We start from the raw sequence: 21,565 nt of genomic DNA, 5'->3' as shown, positions 1-21,565 counted from the left end.
CAAAACAAGTCTTTGATAGCGATGTGTGTTCATATCAGATATCCCACTTCTGACACCATGTAGTTTGTCTCTATTCTTGTGAGTCACGAATAGATGAAGAGTTGAATCAAAGTGGTTGTTTATTAATTAATCCGATGACTCGCATACAATACGTTGCTTCAGCTACAGCCGGTACAATACAACGAGAGCTCGCGAGCTAATCTCGCGATACATTAATCTGAACAGTCCAATAACGAAACAGCACTGCTGTCTACAGTAGCAAAACACATGGCTGATGCAGAGATCCCCACTCCCTCTCTCCATGCAGACCACGCTGAGTAGTTTGGACAACTCTATCGTACAATGTGTACGGTTATTTTCTTAAAGAGTAAATGTTACACATGTGAAAGAATCTTATTCAAGTTATCATGTCCTTCTGTTTTTGCTTGTTGGGCTTGAGTTTGTGATGCTAAGCTTTCAGGATTTTTTTTTGAGAATGCTGAAAAATGTTCTGGACAGTATTCGTCATGAGAATTAGTTTTGGATTGTTGCAAGAATAAATATAATATGCTTTTGCATAGGCAAGCATATTTGTCTGCTCCCATATTGATGAGTATTAAACAACTCATTTAGAACATATATTAAATGTGTGATCATTTTGAAATTCATCAAAAGTTAACTAAACATTTTTCAGAAAGTTTTGCATGCTCTCTTAAAGGATAAGACCGGTTTTTTGACATTGGGCCCTTGATTTCACATTATAACATGATGTTCTACTCACCCCTGCTTGTTGTTGAACATTTGGAGCTGTTCCGAAGATATTCGAGAGGCGTCTGGCTGCTCTCTTGAGATATTCGGCCATGAAACGGTTTCCTATGGGCAAGCTTATACAGGCACAAACTATGCTGTTTATAATTTATTAATTACTGTACACTAGCACTGATAACGTGGAGGTAGGTCGCTTACTTAAAAAAATCCGGGTTATTGTAATTTTGTTTTTTTCGTCGTAAAGTGGGTGTTACTGACGTCCTCGTCGTGCTACTGCCACAGGCAGCCCACAGACCTGCTGCCTCCTTTTTCATTCGGCTAAAATTCAAAATTAGTAACCCGGATTTTTTTAAGTAAGCGACGCACCTCCACGTTATCAGTGCTAGTGTACAGTAATTAATAAATTATAAACAGCATAGTTTGTGCCTGTATAAGCTTGCCCATAGGAAACCGTTTCATGGCCGAATATCTCAAGAGAGCAGCCAGACGCCTCGCGAATATCTTCGGAACAGCTCCAAATGTTCAACAACAAGCAGGGGTGAGTAGAACATCATGTTATAATGTGAAATCAAGGGCCCAATGTCAAAAAACCGGTCTTATCCTTTAACAAGCTGGAAACTGCTGTTTTTGGCAGCTTTCTGTGTGTGAATATGAACCAAGATCAAAAGGGAAATATTTTTCAAAATATTATTAAATACACAAACAATGGAAGTAAGTCACAAAAGTTGGTTCTAAAAAGTTGTTACGGTAACTTTCAAAGTCTAATTTTCTCAGATAGAGTGACCACTCACTCAAGCCCCATCACAGGACCAAGCAATTCTGAATTAAAAACAGCTAAAAGGGTATCATCACATCAGTCTTACCATCGGGGCTGATTGATCCTGTCTCGTAGTCTTTTGCATAACCCGGAGCTCATACTCTGCTCGGTTGTGATCCTGCAAAAGAAACCATTTTCCTTATTACATTTACAGACACTGCTGTTCTATCTTTCAGCAGTGGGTAAGACATAAGCCAACAGAGAAGATCTCACTGGATCTCAGAATGCAGAATAAAGCAATAAAGGAATAAAATGATTGATGGATATCATTTACTCACCATGAAAGGATTAAGTGGAGCAATTCAAAACCAAGCTGTAGTATTGTGTTGAAATAGTACCCAGCCAGAATAAAAATTCAGCTAATGGAATCTCAAATCAGAAAAGGTGTGTCTACTAGGTGTGTTAAACAAGTTAAATTTTTTTCAGTAAAGATTTTTCTTTAAGAACTTTAGTACTCTCCAAACATGGGCACAGACATACTGTATATGTTTCATCAGGTCTTAATGGGTTTAAAGACTAGCACAAAAGTTGAAATATGATGCTGACTGAGATCACAACATAAGTGCTGATAATCTGTTAACAATGTGAAGTGGGGGGGGGGGCTTTTTTTGTGTGAGGTTATGAAGAATGATAGCAATGTTAGCAGATGTGACCAAAATACCAAAAAGAGGCTGATATCCATTTAATTACAGTTAGTAGAAGCAATGTATGTTGGGTTACATTTGAATTAATTTTGATATGAGTCTTCCTTCCATCTAATAGTTAAATATTTCATAGATCAATTTCCACAGGATGTTTGGAGTAATTGGTTTTTCTGTCAAATAATCCTTTCAGGGTGAGGAATATAGTTACCATCATGGAATATGCAGGCAGAAGTAAATGGGTGGGTGCCCATGTATCAGTATTACAGTTTGCAGTGAACCCAGAGAAAGGAGAAGGTGGTGCATTTCAAGAGGGATAAGGCTGAGGGTTAGATCAACACTTTTGGCCTAAATGTCAAGCTAATTTACAGGCAGACAAAGTGAAAAAAAAAGCCTACGATAGCTTACAAAAAGACTTAAATGCAGTTCAAGCTGCCTAGACAGAGCAAATAATGATCTTTCATGTTCAAACTTTATGAGGAGTCTGATATTTTCAGCCATTTAAAATGCTCATTCACAGTTTTGTAGCATGCATTTTTTATGGATGTCCTGTTAGATTTCCCTATTTCGCTGACATGAACACCATGATGGCAAGCAGAATAAATTATACATTTATATGAAAATAAGCTATAACATAGCTTATAACATAGCTATTAGATGTACAGCTATAACAAAAAAATATTACTTTATTATCAAAACTGAAAAGCTTTTAACTGTAAACAAAAAGCCACAAAGTTGGTTATTTACTGAAATCAGAGTTATTACTGTTGGATAAAAATAAATGAGCATTGCTTTGAGTTCTGCAGCACCAAGGAATTGTTGGACAGTTTTTTCCTTTTCTTTTAAGACTTTCTTAAGACTTCAACCAGCTTTCATCATCATGGCTACCATTATTTTCTGTAATTCATAATCCTTTTACTAATTTAGAATCCTTCCTAAGCAAAAATGACTATTCACCTGAACCCCAGGAATGATTTAGGGCTGTCAATTTCATTAAAGGTGGGGTAGGGTTTTTTTCTTCTGGAACATTTTTTTACATATTGCTTGAAATACTCTTCACACCCCCATTGCAACCAATTAATTAAAAGTTTTGACACAAATATGAAAAGTTTTAGTGGTCTCTAGAACGTACAATCTAGGAAAAACAGTATCCAATCATTGTGAACGGACCATTCACAATGATTGGATAATGATGCCGTCTATCAAACTGCCACCTGCTCCTCCCTCCCCCTCCTTCCCACTGTGTGCGTACCCTGCTCCGTGAACGAATTACGTGTCCAGAAGCTTGGCAGGAAGCTAAACTAGAGCCAGCTTGTCTAGCACCTAGCATTATTAAACGTATAGTTAGCAAATACTAAATACGGCAACGATCGATGCTTGCTGTCAGAACAGCGCTCGTGCACCTTCGTGCTTGTGCGCGTTCATGTACTCTAGAGGCGTGCCTTCGGGGGAAAAGTGAAGAAAAGGGTTGGGACTTTTTACCGGTGTATTTTCAAAATGCAGCTTCGCTGGACTCAAAATCCAGGATCTCCTACCCTACCTTTAAATAAACAGTTTTCCTATCTCTGGTCTGCTGTTAAATGCTTAATGCTGCTGTGAGCTTAGAAATTTTCCCAAACACAACTTTCAAATGAGAAAATTATATTTTGGTTCCATTCCGGGTTGTATGGATTCTGGGAAAACTGAGAAATACATGTATCTGACACATCAAAGTCTCCCCAGTCAACATGACCAACGATACACCATCAGGCTAATAGTAAACTGAGGAATGTGCTAGGAGCTTTCAATACAGCCCATATTTTAATATCACACTCTTTGGGCGGTAAAGTTTTTTTTTCAATTGATCATGAGTACCAAAACATTTTCAGATGAATTATATCAAGCCATTTGCAATGCAAGATGCCAGAGTTGCTTATTGGTAGAATGTGCCACTTTCCATACCGAGAGACTTGCTCTCTTTAAAACATTTAAAAAAATGAATAAAAGAAACAATGCCAAGGAAAAACAAAGACAAGAGCAATGACTCAAAAGTGTCCCATCAGGCTGTAAGTCGTCAATAGGCAAAAACTATGTCAGCAAGACTGCTGAATGACTGCACTAAGAAGAGACCACAGCATCAGGATGAACCTTGGAGCAGCAGAGAGGAGCTACAGGAAAAATATCATACACTACCAAAGCAACAAGGAGGATGTCAAGTAAAAAGATCTGCGACAGATTGTTAGGCACCTTGAGGGATAGAGGTGTTAGGTAACAGCAGGCACAGCACATATCTAAACAGTGAGTCAAAAAGAGTGTCAGCTTGAGTTTGAGAAACAGAAAATGAAGCAAGTCGAATCCAAACCTTATGCTCCTCCTGTAAAATACATCACACACATAAAAACATAGGGAGAAGATGTCAGTGTGCAGCCAGTATCTTAGGATAAAAACATGTCACTTTTAGACTTACAGAGACGAGATTATACAAAAAAAGGACTGCACCGTTCTATTTCATTTTGATTAGAGACAGAACATCCAGTGCTGATGGCACTCTTAGATGTACAGAATGTGTGGGAACCTCTTTGTTGAGGGCTGACTCACCACTCAGTACACAGCAAAGACAATGGAGGTACATGCATATTCATATTATGACTTGTGCCTTTAGGTTAGCAAGCCTTTTTACACTATGTAAGTATTCTTAAGTCAAGAGCAAAAAGAAACATTGTACAGAATAATGAATCTATTGTTCCAAGTGATTGCTGAGGGGTGAAAATATGGTTGAACCCTTTCTGCATTGCCTTTTCTAACCTGTAATCTATTGATAGCTTCAGTATTATGTTCTTCAGACACACAGGACTGAATATATGGCATATATGCCTGAGGCACACGAAGAAGAGGTCAAACTGTAAGTGGTACTTCACAAGTTTCTATGCATGCAGGCTTATATGGTAGATCTACCTCTGACTTTTTTCCAAACAAGACATGCCAAAACACATCTGTTCTGACACACAATGGAGAGTTGCTTGGAGCATTTTGATTCAAGCTCAACACCAATTGTCACCTAACATTTCGAATAGGGAAAAGGTATTTAAATACTTGTGCATTTGTGGGTTTATCTCACCTCCTCCTCCTCTCCGAAGCCTGTCAGGTCCCAGGCATAGTTGAGCCGCATCTGTCGCCTCTTCCAGTGCTCCATGAAGAGAACGGCTACATAAGCACGTACAAAGAGAAAACTGAATACAGACTTAAACTCAGATTGCTTCTGGTCTCTGAACTCTTAACCCTGTATGCATGTCCCTACCTCTCTCCTCTATGAATGAAAACAGGTAAGAACTGAACATTTCAGGTTGTCTGTTTCCACGAGATTAAGTACAAATAGACACATTCTGTACATACTAGGAGCAATCAACAGCTGAGAAGTTACAATATATTTGAAGGTTATATCTTTTGATGAGGTACACTCTAAAGTCACTTGTTTAGTTATTTACTGCATGTAAACTATGTAACTTTGATCCTCTTCCCACTTATATGATAAATCTAAAATAACAGAGGATTATTTTGATAGCACTTATGACCATTCATCAGAATGATTTCCTGACTGACAAAATAATTGTGTTTGTTTATCTAAGTTTGTTTATTCTAGAAGAAAAACTGAACATAAAGGTCAGGCAAATAGTATTTGATTTCACAATTGTCTAATAATCTAACACAAGCAATGAATGAATCCTTTTGAGTATCTGTAGCAACAGAGCAGTACGTGTCAGATGTTTTCACATATATCACTTGACATTTTCAGGAGTAAGTGTGGACACTTTGGTCTGGACTTCTTCTGTTGATGCTGCTCGGACATGGGCTTGCACAGCATGCACGCACTTTCACTTGCGCACAGTCAGTAAATGTTCTGAAATATTTGCACACTATCTCAACTGTTTTTCTGAGATCTTACTTGAGGACTGGGTGGAAAATCTCTACAAGAAGTCTAGAGTGAATGATATGGACATTTGCGTTCACACATGACACTGCTCTGAAACAGATCCAGAACATTTCGGGACTCAAGCGCTTGAATGAAAACTGTTCAAATCAAAAGAAACTACAGTATATGCTGACAACAAGTGTACTAATGTGCACATACACATAGTTAAAAAAAAACTCCTGTCATCTTTTCTAAGCTCGTTTCCTTGACCTTGTGAAAAAAGGAAGGTGGTAGAAAAAATTCTTAAGGACATAGAAAAAGACAACCAGGCTGCAATGAGAATTTGACCACACTTGCACTCAGCTGTGATGGTCTGCATCACTGAAACTACAAATGTTGAATCAATTTTCAACAAAAAGTGCTTAAGATACTTAATCTACTGCCATCTTATTACATTGTTACATGAAAATTATGTAATATATATCATATTAAACATAATATGTAATATTACTTTATTTTCAAAGTATATAACTGAAAAAAATAAAGAAAATGAATTATTGTTTTGCTATGGTATGTAACACTTACGCACTAACTTAAAAGCTATAAAAAGGCCTCGTAGATGCGAGAGACTTTGCATAGCAACTAGGTAGTTAAATATCCTGCTTTCATCGTGGAAATGCATCTTCCCTGGATGCCAAACTTTATAGAACTTGGGCTGTCAACTTACATTGTATGAACAGCTACATTTATTTACAATACTTTCTGAGCTAAACCAACACAATCACGCTACTGAGAGCAACTTAGTGCTCTTATACCCTCCTGCTGCAGCTCATCCACTGGAACAGCTCATTGAGGTGGGACTAGACTACACGACAATCACAAAATATTTACATGAAATTAAGAGCTTACAAAATAGAAAATTAAGAATAAATATTTTCATATACACATTCCTATAAATGGTTAAATAACACATAGCATTCTTCATGAACCTAAGCTTGTATTAATTTGATAATGAATTAAACATTCCTGATTGGCTGAGTGGTGATGAACTCCGAATGTAGATTTAATGCTGATTTATGGTCGGAAACCAGGTTGTCTGCGTGTGTGTCGCAGTTAAAGGCCCTGTCACACTGTTGCGTATGAGAGAAGCGTATGAGTTGCGTATGAAAATTAATCATACGCACGAAAAGTCCTTGAAAATAAAGAATGACTAGTGTATGAGTAGCATATGAACTGCGCATGCCCAGCGTACGTTTCAACGCGCCTATTGAGAATGAGGAGTCACGTGACTCCGGTCGGCCGGTCGGCCATGTTGGCAGAAGACGCTATTGGTTGCCAGGGGCAACGCCATTAACTCAGCAGCCTTTCCACATTGCTCCATTATTGCAGTAGACGACGCGCTATCAACATCTCTCGAGACATTCATCTCGATCATGCCTCCCAAGAAGCAATCGTCGTTTGCCCGGGCCCTGGGCCGAGGAAAAGGCAAAAAAACACAAGAATCATTCTCACCCAAACCTGCTGAAATGCCTGATGCACCTGCGGCTGATGAGTTACATGCTTCTGAGCGATCAAGATCCCCAACTCCTCCTCCTGACCGCTCCCGTGAATCGTCGGTTGCCTGCCGCAGGCTATAAATACGCTAGCTGTACGGTACACCTTCATGCCAACATATGGCAATTTATGTCCAGCGTTCTCGACCTATCAGTAACGTACCTATATCGTACCTCTAGCGTATTCAGCGTATGCCTATCGTATGCTTAGCGTATTAACCATACGCACAAAAGTTTTGAGCATGTTCAAAAATGTATTTCTGCCTCAGCGTATGCCAACTTATGCCAACGTATGCCAGCGTGCTTGAAACGTATACAACCTATGCCTAACGTTCCCCTGGCGTATGTCAGCGTATACCAGCGTATGAGTGATAATTTTCATACGCTAGTGCCATACGCAACAGTGTGACAGGGCCATAACGCAGACATGCCCCCCCCCCCCCCCAGACATTCTGGTGCACCTCCCCAAAATTGTAACTCACCGCAGACAGTGCTGTAGACATCGCCGCAGGGAGGAGAGAAAGGAGGCCTCTGATTGGTCAACTCTACATCTGCTCTACACTATACGTATTTCCGGTTTGCTAACCGGCTAATGGTGACGCTAACCGTGCTGATTCTTTCACCTCTCTGCCAGCTCCAGTATTTCTCCAGTATATTTCTTCTATTTCTAGATCGATCAGCTGCATCTCAATCAAAGTGCGCATTCGCCCAGTCGCCATTGTTGTTGAATGACCTCCGTAACTGTAACACCCACAATCCTAGCTTGTTCGTGATTGTCCCTCTTGCGTTGTGGCGGGTGGGATTAACATAGCGCAGACAGCGCTTCAAAAGTATAAATCAAAAATAACTGCGTCGTGTCTGCGCCAAGCTCACTGCGACACACTGCTGCGAGAGTATACACGGCCCTTTATTTCTGCTTTACTCAGACTTAGAAATAAGCCTTTTTGTGCTATTCTGCCTGCTCAGGTCAACAGCAGAGGAATCCAGACGGCTGACATGCTGTGACTCTGTCAGACATCAGCTTCATCTAAACACAGAGCTCTTCTCTGGTCTGAAGCCCTGCTGCTCCTAACAGATGGCAGCGCGCTTTGGAAGGACATCAGAGGAGGGCTGTTAGCTGTTAGCTTCACAAATCTGTGTTGTATATTCCATGTAACTGTTCTGATCAGAATCCAGGTTTGCATCAAAGGCCCAGTGAATAGGTTAAATGACACTATATTAACAGAGACAGATCAAGCAATGCTTAGCTGCACATACAGTAATTAAAAAGGTTCTACATGTATCCTGGTCTGCATGGAGTGACCTGATTGTGGTGTTATGCCTGAATGTGAATGTATCCTTACCCCAGAGGGCCATGAAGATGGAGAAGAAGACTGTTGCTGGGTTGTCGAACAGGTGGCTGGCTCGAGCAGTACCACATGCTGTCACTAGCTTCCAGTAACTGCAGGCACGGTCGCACAACGGACACATGGTGATGTTGTTCCTGGGATCACAAATCTCCATACTAACAAAGCAGGTGTAGATGAAAGAGATTATTTTTTTCAATGGGGTTTAAATAGCAAAAAGTGGAGGCATAAAGAATGAAGAATTAAATTCCGTTTTAGAGAAAAAAAAGGTATTTTTCAAATCACGAAAGAGATTTTGCATGTATTTTGATGCAAGCCGTAAGACATCTCCCTTAATTTGTTGAGTCATGCCTAAAAATTCATTCACACTATTTACATTGTAAAGTCTTAGACATAAAACAGTTGTTCATAGGGAAAAAAAATTAACAAAAAGTTGGTGAGTAACCCTAAAATCACATTTACAGAAAAATAAAAGCTGGTTTGCATTTAAACTGCAAATAAAATTTCTTGCAGTTTACAGTAAATAGAATATTTCAAAATCAAAACATCACAAACAATAAAAACTTCATCCATGGGGCCAAAATGAGACATAAAAAATGTTAAAGCCACATTCTAAACAGCCCTTTAGCAAATCTTTTCAAATAAATAGCCTTTGCTTGCCGAGCAACATGCTAGCACAATGGTCCTATGCAGGTTAAGTGGTGATGTTGACTTCAGACTGAAAAGTGAAACCAACATTAAGGAAAACTTGTGAGGACAGAGAAAAAAAACAGAAAGAAAAAGAAAAAAAACAAAAGAATAACCTTCAGATTATCAGAAGATACATTTGTTTGGTGTACCTCGGTATATTATCATCAACAGTGGCACAGCCGTAGAGGAATACGATGACTCCAACGATGGCAGCAGGGATAAGCATCTGTGTATAGACCCCTAACCAGGCGAAGTAAAGGCCGACCTTCTCCCCAAAATACTTCCTGTTGGAGATATGTGGTCAACACATCACTGTAATACCTATCCTTAACAAATTACACCATGGCTCATGTGACTACATCATATTTAACAAAATAAAAGTAATATTTTAAAGAACCGTCCCTTCCAGCTGGAAGCCACTCCCTTTGACAGCTGTTATAAACCTGACTTTGATCACATTACATCTCACTGTGAGACCAGTGCTACACTCAGAAGGTTGGGTGAGAACCTATGCCACAAGTTCACACACCATGCCTCTTCTCTCAGTAGTATTGCTTTTATGGGAGCCCATATGTCTGTGACAGTGTATCTGCCTTTCTGGCTTGCTGGCTGGAAAGGCCACTAATTCTGCTGTTAGAGTTTCAACTGTAAACTTGGGCACAAAGCCAAATGTATTTGGAGTTTGTCTGATTGGTTTGACAAGAGAACTACTGAGGAACTGACCTGACGAGTCCAATGGGTTGGTACTTGTAGAAGACGCTGTAGCTGGCCCACTCCTCGTACAGCAGCTGTGAAGAGAAGCTAGAGCCAATCAGTAATGTAAAAAAAACATTTAGAGAAAAAGGAGAGGAATTTATAACAGAATTTATAATTAGAATGCTGCATACAATATGGTTCTGTTGCTGAAACAGTTGGTCATCAGGCTTGCTGAAAAATGTATTAGCAACTAGCATTTACTGGCGTTTGTTTGTATTAGGACCGATCTGACTCCTGCTATTTTTTATCTTCACAATTATTGTGAAAAATTCAGCAGACAACATTATACCAGGTTTACAAAACAGCTTAGTAATGAGCTTAAAATGTATCATTACATTTAATCACATTCTATTTCTGTGAGTTGATCTCTTTTTTTTTGAGGAATCAAATGTATCTGGACAGACTTTTGCCCACTGGAAATTCAAAGGAGCATTTATATTTGTCATGGCAACTTATTAATCAGTACAATAATGAAAAAAATGTTTTGATCATGTTTTAATCATGTAATATTTGTATTTGCTTCTAGATCAAAGTGTAAACTTAAACTAGATGAGAAGGGGAGTAAACTCGCAATCCTCAGAGGAAATAGCTACTTTTCTTAAAATAAAAACTGTAATCAAACAAAAAACACTTTATTTTCCCCAAGATTTTATTCTAACCTTGAATAACCACGAATATCAGAAAATACTCATCTGAGTTTCTGTTTGTATAATAATGGGTTTGTTGCTTTAACTTTTTTCAAATGAGGTCATTTATTGTGTCTTAATCCTGGATAGATACCGTCATTTATAATGTTATGCAGTAAATGTAAGGATATATGATTATGCCTGACCAAAAAAAGCATGGGAAATAGAGCCATACATGTGTGTGTGTATGTGTGTGTGTGTGTGTGTGTGTGTGTAGCACCTTGTAGTGAAACATAGTTATATGCAAATTACTACTGTTTGATCTTATTTACAAAAACCATCAAAGAGCTGACTGCATTCGTGCTCTCTGTACATGTTCTGATGCTAGTACTATTAGGCAAATCTCACATAAATCCCTGTTTGCTCGTAGAACATTTTCACACATAATTTCACACTTAATTCACAGGCAGAGCAACAAGCCACAAAGCAACAAATAAAGGCTTTTAATCACAGGGGAGCAGCCCAGTGGAGTATTCAGAGGGAAAATAACACTTCACATTTAACATGAAATCTCATCACTCTTATTCCCACATCATAGAGGAAGCCAGTCCTGTATGTAGACATGGAATTATGAAATAAGATTGTTGTTTTGGAACCAAGCTAAAGCTTTTCTGATGCTTGAGAAGAACCAAAGAGGAATTACTGGGCTGTTTCCTTAGAGACACAGCCTACAATATAATTATGGAGAGTATTAGCATGAGAGTAGGCGACTTCAGACTCATTAGCTGCTCTTAACAATTGCGGAATTAATTGCATTATTGCAAATAAAACTGAACTGAACTATACAATAGGGGGCAATGGCTCAAAAATGTAAATGTATTCATCCATCCATTTTATATACCAGCTTAATCCTATTTAGGGTCGTGGGTCGCTGGAGCCTATCCCAGCTGTCATTGGGCGAGATACAGCACTTTCACACTACATGTGTTGAAATGTGATGTGGCCCGGAGAAGCCGGGAAACAAACCGATTGGGAGGTGACTGCTTTTCCTCCTGAACCACAGCCACTCTTTAAAGACTAAAAGTGTTTGTGTTGTACCATGTATTCGATTTAGTCCTGCACCACTTACCTTTCTGTCGTTAGGTTCTGAATCCACCCCCTCTATGTCTCCCTGTAAAACATATACACACTCTGTTTGTGAAAGACCTGAGAAAATCCCATTTTTAACTGCGTATACATGTCCATGTGTTTTTTTCCACACAACTCTGTGGCTGACCATTTTAAATGACTGACTCATGAGCCTGTGTTAAAGGTTTCTTACACAACAGCCTTCATGAACAAGTCTCATTATCTTGCAGCATCTTGCAGGTTAGGACTTGTCAGAGATTGTAGTAAAGAAGATTTATCTAACAGTAGCCACAACTGATGAGCTGTTTAATCACATAATGAAGCTGAAAGCTCTTGTCATCTATGTGCACTCATTTTATTCCACATTTAGACCTCACAATATGTTACTATGACAAACAAAGATCAGAACAGCGGGATCTTATGGGTTTGATCAATACAACTTTCTGAGTCCTTATTTGTGAGACCTTAGAGGAAGTCTAGTTGTAAAAATGTTTATTGTACAAGCAAAATAAAAGTTGGAAAGATTTTTAGATGGAAAACACACATAATTGCAAAACTATCATTTTAAGCTGCTGTTAGGCCGGCAAGACAGAGTTGTACATGAAATGTGATGGTGATACTCACGTCATGCAGAGGATAAGCAGATGTGTAGACACCATTGGCTAGCAGACTGGTAATCCCTATAAAGCATATTCAACAGTATAAAATCAAGGAGAAGATAGACTGACACATATGAACACACACACACACACACACACACACACACACACATAGCAGCAGAACCAGCACCCAAGCAACATCCAAGCAATCAAGAGAGCTAATCTGAAAATAGATTTACAGTGGCTGACTTAAAACTCTGAGATACATGAAATATTGGATTTTTAAGTTTTTATGATGGTAACATGTAATCAAGAAATGCCGTCCGAAGAATAATTGTGACTTGTACTGGCCACCACTCTGACTGGCTATGACAAAAACATGCTCAAAGTGATTGCTGACAAAGAAGAACATGGCAACACATCAACCACGATCACCAAGAGTGAGACAGATTCTAAAAACTTTCACATGGAGTACGTCTCACAGGAAAATGAAACCAGGTATGGCTAGTTAGTGAACCATGGGGATGGTCTCTAAACAGGAGTTTATGTTAGACATTTGGGTAATTCTTTCTGATTTTCTTTATTCTCTCACCAAAACAGATTATTTTAAATCTGTATCATCAATGGTCTCGCCATGTCAGATGCTTTGCTGGCAATGTAGCCATGTTCCAACATCTCAGCCATTAACTTGCCCAGTGCAATATATGGAACTGTTAAATAATAAAACTTAGATAAAAAGTGAAGGAGATGAAGATAACATGGGTAAGGACACCACAGTGAGTGTCCTCAGTTTAAGAGGAGATAACATCGACTCTTTTAGGCTCAATGTATTTTCTGTCATTTCATCCATTACACAGCAGCTTTTGGTGGCCGTGCGCTATCTCGAGTAAACAGGTAAAGCCTTGCTGTTTTGATATTGTTCTTGGATTTTCTTTCATTTTAAACACCTTGTCTTTGAGGTCATAAGGACTGTAGTTGATAGGCTTATTTCTGTCAGGACAATGACTCTGGTAAACTGAAGATTAAGGAGGAACTTCAATTTGAACTTTTTGGAGAAGAGCTTGGATGGTCACTGATAGTGTGTTTTGGGAGACGCCAGGCCGGATTGAAACTGCAGGACCTTGGAAGTGTCAGTCTTGAGATATATGGTACAAAGAGGTTTAGAGAAAACCTATGACATGTCAAGATGGAACCAAGACGTCTGGACCTTCCTTATAAAAATCATGAGGAAGATAACATCTTAAGACACACATGTTTTTTTGCATGTACCTTTGTTCGAGGTCTTACCTCTGATGCATGCGAGCTGAATGATATACTGTATTAAAGAATATTCTCAACTAAAGACCCTTGCCTCCAGTCTCATTGATTCCAGCCTCAACTACTTTGACTCTTGGTGCTGATGACAATAGAATGGCTGCCCAGGAAACCCTCCTTACAGTCACTATAGGTTTTTATGACTTTCAATAGTAAGTTTTGGAGATGTGTTGTATAGAGAACAGCAAATACTATGACATCCTCAAACCTGCTGCCTTCTTTGATAGTAGCTAAATTACACTTGAACATAACAAATTAAGAACTTATTGAAGGAATAAATTAAGGGCTTATTTGCATAATCAATTGCAAATTAATGAATTCCTTAAAAATATGTCAGATGTATTACCCATGGCATATTTTTCTCTCGTGCATCTTGTCCTCTTCAGTACCTCATAGACCTGTAGCAATAAAACAAAATACATTAAAACTGAACAGTTTCATTTTTAAAAACAGGAGCACATTGGTGAAAAGCAAGAGTTTATCATTTTCTTGGTTCATAACACAAGTAAAATTAAAGCTGAGTGGTAAATGCAGCATGTAAAGTGCTGACGTATGACATCAGACATATGTCTTCAGAGAGGGTTTGAAATATAGACAACTCTATAGAATTTGATTTATGAAGGCTGAAATGCAGCCGAAAGCCAAGAACTGCTGTGATTGAGGAGTTCCATCTAATACGGCAAGGTCAATCACATCATCTAGTCATTAGCAAAGCTTTGGAAACTTCTGTGTCGGTGTCTGTATGTTTGAGAGTATGCCAACTTAGTAACACACAAGAAGAATATGGCAGCCACTCTTTTGGTTACAAAGCAAGAGATCTGATTAGAGAACAATGGTGTGTCTATATGAAAGGATATAACAAATACTTACTATTGAGCTCCTGGTCTTAGTGTCAAAGAACTTGTCCCTATCGGACAGATCGAATCTGGTAAAGAAGAACAAAGACAGACTTTGTTTCAGATTCAGATGTAGAAAAAGAATAAACTGCTTTCCACAGTGCACATGTATCAGAAAAAAGGGAAGATACGAATGAGATAAGAGGAATAAAATCCACCCTTTGCAGAGTTGCAGATTGTGATGCTAGTTTTTTGCTGTCGACCTAGCCTACAATGAACTGAAATTAGAGCTGCACCTACAAAATAAATTTTGAATATATTTAGCAAAAATGTTACTGTAATTAATAGTTAAATGAAATGGAACAAAAAAAACTGTATTAATCCCAAAGGGAAATAATGTTGCAGCCTTTTTTTCCTTTAATCATCTTAAGTGGTCATTGCGTACAGTTATTGCTGTTGGTGGCAATGACCTCTTGTACTATTCTATCTTGCAGCAGAGCAGAAGAAGCTTCTGTCTGAACACACTTAGTTATGTCAACACTACATCATGTAAAGGATGAGCAGCACAATCACAGTAGCGGCTCGTGGTCTGGAAAATAGGCGGGGCAGATGATCTGCGTTATCAAAATGCAAGCTTTTATGGAGCATACGCAATAGGCAAATAGTCTATGCAACCATACGCGGGGGGGGGGTGCGCGCACTCGCATAAAAGTCTGCCATACAACAAACACAAAAGCCACGTGAAAATGAGCGACAGTGCTCCAACATAAGCTAGCAGACAAGTAACCTACTGTACATGTAAGCTGTCAACACATTGTTTACTGTCTCAACATTGCTTTGCTCATCAAGCTAAGATATTTCATTAAATCACTCCCAGTTTCCCATTTTGCAAAGACTTCGTTCACAATCACTTAAACTTTGTAAGATAGCAACTATAAAGTAAAATATTTACCTACCACAAACGTGAATCCGGATTAAACTGCCAATATCCTTCATCAAATCCGACATAGTTATCCGTTTTATCCAACAAGTTTGTAGGGGAATTTGGCGGCACTGAAGTTCCCACTGGCTAGATGGGCGGAGTAATATTTCTTAAACCCTTTGAGTCCTTTCCATGTCCAGGACAGATCATACACCTGCCCCAATAGCATCTATACAGGCGCGCTAAATGTTACATGATATTATGCTACGCACGGGCCTACAGTGATTCTGATTGGTAGAATGTGCTCGAGAGTTCGGCGGGGCCGGGCTTAGCTGAGAGCAGACCAGGAATCTGCCCTGGCCAGTGGCCATAGATCTAACGTTAAGCAGCCACACTGGAGGTAGGCTATATTTCAGCGAAAATAAAAACAGATTCCACTGGCAAAGTCCGTCACAAGCCACAATATGGTGTAATACGATTCCCACTGTGATTGAAGTTGAAATAAATATTTTATCTATAATTTATAATTATCTATATTTTATCTATAAAAGAAAGGTTGGGGTGTGGAAGGCGGGGCTCTGCCCATCCTGCCCAAATACAGCGGCCGCGGCTGCACAATCAGCTCCAGTGGCTCCACAGCAGTCCCCAGCACACATTTTAAGTTTGTTCAGTCTCTTTGAGTCACTAGCTTTAATGCTGTTGCCCTAACAGATCTACAAAGCAGATTGCACTCTCCACCAGAGTTTTATAGATGATGCACAACATCTTGGTGTGAACATTGAAAGACCTACGTTTCCTTAAACACTACAGTATGTTCTGTCCCTTTTTGTAGACAGCCTCAGTGTTGCATTTCTAGTTCATTCTGTTTTCCAGATCAGGTCATTGTGTACACACCATGCCACAAAGTGGTCAACTATCCATCCATCCATCCATCCATCCATCCATCCATCCATCATCTTCCGCTGGTCCGGGGATCGGGTCACGGGGGCAGCAGCTTGAGCAAAGAGACCCAGACGTCCCTGTCCCCGGCCACTTCCTCCAGCTCTTCTGGGGGGACCCCGAGGCGTTCCCAGGCCAGCCGAGAAACATAGTCTCTCCAACGTGTCCTGGGTCTTCCCCGGGGCCTCCTCCCAGTGGGACGGGCCCGGAACACCTCAACGGGGAGGCGTCCAGGAGGCATTCTCACCAGATGCCCGAGCCACCTCATCTGGCTCCTCTCGATGCGGAGGAGCAGCGGTTCTACTCCGAGCCCCTCTCGGATGACCGAGCTTCTCACCCTATCTCTAAGAGAGAGCCCAGACACCCTGCGGAGGAAACTCATTTCGGCCGCTTGTAGTCGCGATCTCGTTCTTTCGGTCACTACCCACAGCTCGTGACCATAGGTGAGGATAGGAACATAGATTGACCGGTAAATCGAGAGCTTCGCCTTCTGGCTCAGCTCCTTCTTCACCACGACGGGCCGGTGTAGAGCCCGCATCACTGCAGACGCCGCACCGATCCGTCTGTCAATCTCCTGTTCCATTCGTCCCTCACTCGTGAACAAGACCCCAAGATACTTGAACTCCTCCACTTGGGGAAGGATCTCATTCCCGACCCGGAGAGGGCATTCCACCTTTTCCGGCCGAAGACCATGGTCTCAGATTTGGAGGTGCTGATGGTCATCCCAGCCGCTTCACACTCGGCTGCGAACCGCTCCAGTGAGAGCTGAAGATCACGGCCTGACGACGCCAACAGAACCAAATCATCCGCAAAAAGCAGAGACCCGGTTCTGAGGTCGCCAAACCGGACCCCCTCAACGCCCTGGCTGCGCCTAGAAATTCCGTCCATAAAAATTATGAACAGAATCGGTGACAAAGGGCAGCCCTGACGGAGTCCAACCCTCACAGGAAACATGTCCGACTTACTGCCGGCAATGCGGACCAAACTCTGACACCGGTCATACAGAGACCGAACAGCCCATATCAAGGAGTCCGGCACTCCATACTCCCGGAGCACCCCCCACAAGAGTCCCCGAGGGACACGGTCGAACGCCTTCTCCAAGTCCACAAAACACATGTAGACCGGTTGGGCTAACTCCCATGCTCCCTCCAGGATCCTGCCGAGGGTATAGAGCTGGTCCTCTGTTCCACGGCCAGGACGAAAACCACACTGCACCTCCTGAATCCGAGATTCGACTATCCGGCGGATCCTCCTCTCCAGTACCCCCGAAAAGACCTTACCAGGGAGGCTGAGGAGTGTGATCCCCCTATAGTTGGAACACACCCTCCGGTCCCCCTTTTTAAAGAGGGGGACCACCACCCCAATCTGCCAGTCCAGAGGCACTGCCCCCGATGTCCACGCGAAGCTGCAGAGGCGTGTCAACCAAGACAGCCCCACAACATCCAGAGCCTTGAGGAACTCAGGACGGACCTCATCCACCCCCGGGGCCTTGCCACCGAGGAGTTTTTTGACCACCTCGGCAACCTCAGCCCCAGAAATGGGAGGTCCCACGTCCGAGCTCCCCAACTCTGCTTCCTCATCGGAAGGCGTGTCGGTAGGATTGAGGAGGCCCTCGAAGTATTCCCCCCACAGACTCACGACGTCCATAGTTGAAGTCAGCAGAGCCCCGCCCTCACCATACACGGTGTTGACGGTGCACCGCTTTCCCCCCCTGAGCCGCCGGATGGTGGACCAGAATCTCCTCAAGGCCGTCCGGAAGTCGTTCTCCATGGCCTCCCCAAACTCCTCCCAAGCCCGAGTTTTTGCCTCAGCAACCGCCGAGGCTGCGTTCCGCTTGGCCTGTCGGTACCCATCAGCTGCTTCCAGAGTCCCACTGGCCAAAAAGGCCCGATAGGACTCCTTCTTCAGCTTGACGGCTTCCCTCACCACTGATGTCCACCAGCGGGTTCGGGGATTGCCGCCACGACAGGCACCGACCACCTTACGGCCACAGCTCCGGTCGGCCGCCTCAACAATGGAGGCACGGAACATGGCCCATTCGGGCTCAATGTCCCCCACCTCCCCCGGGACATGGTTGAAGCTCTGCCGGAGGTGGGAGTTGAAACTCCTCCTTACAGGGGATTCCGCCAGCCGTTCCCAACAGACCCTCACAATACGTTTGGGCCTGCCAGGTCTGACCGGCTTCCTCCCCCACCAGCGGAGCCAACTCACCACCAGGTGGTGATCAGTTGACAGCTCCGCCCCTCTCTTCACCCGAGTGTCCAGGACATACGGCCGCAAGTCCGACGATACAACCACAAAGTCGATCATCGAGCTGCGGCCTAGGGTGTCCTGGTGCCAAGTGCACATATGGACACCCTTGTGGTCAACTAGTTAAATGGTAAATGCGCTGTATTTACATAAAGCTTTTCTAGTCTTTGACCACTCAAGATGCTTTTACACAAGCTACATTCACCCAATTATATGAACACTCATACAGTGATACTCATAAACTCATGGTGATAGAGGTGATACAGGCTGCACAGTGCTTTTTTCCTTTCTCACACAAATTTCCACATCAATGAACACATTGGTGGCAATTTAATGTTCAGTATTATGAAGTGTCGACATTTCGAGGGACGCTACAGTCTGTCATCAGATGAAAGATTCTGGAAACCTGGAATGGAACTGATTGGCAGACAAGCGTTCCTCGTCCTGAGCTACACGCTCATGGGGCACCTTTGTAGTTAGACTCCTGCAGAGTCATCTGAGCATTTCTGGGGACGACAGGAGATGAGTTGTAGTGGAAGTCTGAGGTGTACAGAGAGAAGACACTGCAAGAGTTTTTTTGTTTTTTAGGTACCAGAACAAGACAGTATGTCCTTCCACAACACTAGATCTGTTCCCTGACTCAGGCTAAGGTTGAGGTGGAACTGTAGAATTCAACATAGTTGTTCTGCACAGGCCTACAAGACCCTGAAGCTGGAGTTACAGTTGACGCGTCGCTCACGGCGGTGGCGGACCGTGACGTCAAAATGACGTTTCAGGCCTGGCGCTTCCCTTCGAAAGACGGCTAAGCGCGGTGTTATGCACCAGTCGATTTTTTGTAACCTGGCGGCGCCAACAACGACAGACCGGATGGACCATTTTGAGACCAGGCTCAGTCAGGAGGTGCGTTTGTGCACCTGTACGAAACTGCAGTGAAACAGCACAGGGACCACCTAAACTCCCAAAACTCGTGGACAGAGATTGGCAGAACTTTGGGGAAAGAGGGAGAGTTCTGTAAGAATGTGTGGAAGAAGCTACGGGACATATACGTGAAGGCAAAGAAGAGGGCAGAGACTCCAAGTGGTGATGCCGGGGGCTTCAGACCTTCACCTCTTTTAACTGAATTAAAAAATTAAAATGATCCGAATACTGCAGCAGTATTATTAATGACTAATCCTGCTCTTGACTGTGGCATTGTTTTCTTCTTGACTTTCGTGGTTGTAGAGTAGCGTTAACCTTCACGTAGTAGCACCACCTCTGTGACGGAGAAAATTGCAACTACTGGCGCATCGACTTGCGCCACTATATATAGCCGGCACGAAATCGTGACGTCATCAACACCGCTCGCGCTAGCAGACGCGGCAACCATGCTAAAGCCTTGAGACCCGACAGCCTTGTTCCAGTTCAGTCTGGAACTATACAAGCAGGAGGAGGAGGCGGCAGTTTAGGTCTCGACTGAGGTGCATGGTGACATTATGGAGGTGTGACAGGAATGCTTTGGGTACAGATAGGGGGTGAGGTCTGTGTAGCAGGAGGCAGGTGAGGAGCAGGAGTGTTGTTCTCAAATGAACTAATTGAAAAACATGTTTTGCTCATTGGCTCTGTCCAGTCCTCCATCAGTCCTATCCCCCTTCACCTTAAAGGCTGTGGTCTCTTTCATCCCTGACCACACATCTCGCACATCGTTTTGCCATAGCTTGGTAGCTAGCTTTTTTCTATACACATCCTTGCTTTCTTTCATCTTCTTGTTCAGCTGTTTTCCAAAAGTTCATGTTCAGCAGATTTTTTTAGTTTGCTGGTCAGGTCCAGGGTTTAATCAGACTGTGGTCAGAGTTTCCTAAATGAGGACAAGGGGCTGTAGTCACAGGAGCTGTAGGCATCTTTTACATTAGCATAGAATAAGTCCAACTTCTTATTTTCTTTGGAGCAGTTGACAAACCATTGCAAGGCTGGAAGTGTAGCAAGGAGGGAGATGTGGTTGTCCAGAAATCCCCAATAATCACCACACTCGGATGTTGTATTTGTAGCCTGGCAATACTGAGCTGATAACGTCACCGTCAGTGTTGCCAGTGGCGCCAAGTACAACATACACCACTACTAGAATAACACAGGTGAACTCTCGGTAGATAAGATGGATATAAACTCACAGCTAGCAGTTCAATGTCCCGGGAACAGATTATCTCCTTCACTGCATTTGAGTGAACTTCCATGTATTCCTTTAACTGGTTTTGGTCAGCTTTTGAGTTCTTTTATTTACCTCTTGACACAATTTTGACATTGTACATTATTTTAGGTTTGAAACCAATTTAGCATTAAGGAGTAGCCTACTGTTCACCTAGTGACTAAATTTATTAAAAATGTTTCTAAGTTATATTTCCATGTCATGTTAAATCTATTAAACCAAAGATCAAGGTGTCCCGCAACCTTTGAAGAGGTGATTTTATATGTTGACTTATGCTTCTGCAGTCAGTCAAGTGTCATGTTAAGTGGAATGTTTGCATATCTGAACTAATAG

The 21,565-nt window shown here is 42.0% G+C and overlaps 1 protein-coding gene across 5 annotated transcripts in view; it reads right to left on the bottom strand.

Moving 5' to 3' along the window:
- The window catches only part of ano1a (anoctamin 1, calcium activated chloride channel a), an 88,067-nt gene that overhangs the window by 28,717 nt on the left and 37,785 nt on the right, over positions 1-21,565 (bottom strand). For 4 of the 5 annotated variants that reach the window (XM_075464726.1, XM_075464998.1, XM_075464906.1 and 1 more), the window contains exons 6-15: positions 14,977-15,031; positions 14,453-14,504; positions 12,818-12,873; positions 12,195-12,236; positions 10,407-10,471; positions 9,833-9,967; positions 8,991-9,151; positions 5,303-5,388; positions 4,547-4,558; positions 1,611-1,682 (exon numbers count right to left, since the gene is read on the bottom strand). In XM_075464726.1, the coding sequence (XP_075320841.1) occupies positions 1,611-1,682; positions 4,547-4,558; positions 5,303-5,388; positions 8,991-9,151; positions 9,833-9,967; positions 10,407-10,471; positions 12,195-12,236; positions 12,818-12,873; positions 14,453-14,504; positions 14,977-15,031 (736 nt within the window). The remainder of the gene's footprint in view (positions 1-1,610; positions 1,683-4,546; positions 4,559-5,302; positions 5,389-8,990; positions 9,152-9,832; positions 9,968-10,406; positions 10,472-12,194; positions 12,237-12,817; positions 12,874-14,452; positions 14,505-14,976; positions 15,032-21,565) is intronic. The other variant, XM_075464810.1, reaches the window with a different exon arrangement.

This window comes from Odontesthes bonariensis, chromosome 1 (genome assembly GCF_027942865.1).
Source record: "Odontesthes bonariensis isolate fOdoBon6 chromosome 1, fOdoBon6.hap1, whole genome shotgun sequence".
NCBI lineage: Eukaryota > Metazoa > Chordata > Actinopteri > Atheriniformes > Atherinopsidae > Odontesthes > Odontesthes bonariensis.
This window is presented reverse-complemented; position numbering and strand designations above follow the sequence as displayed.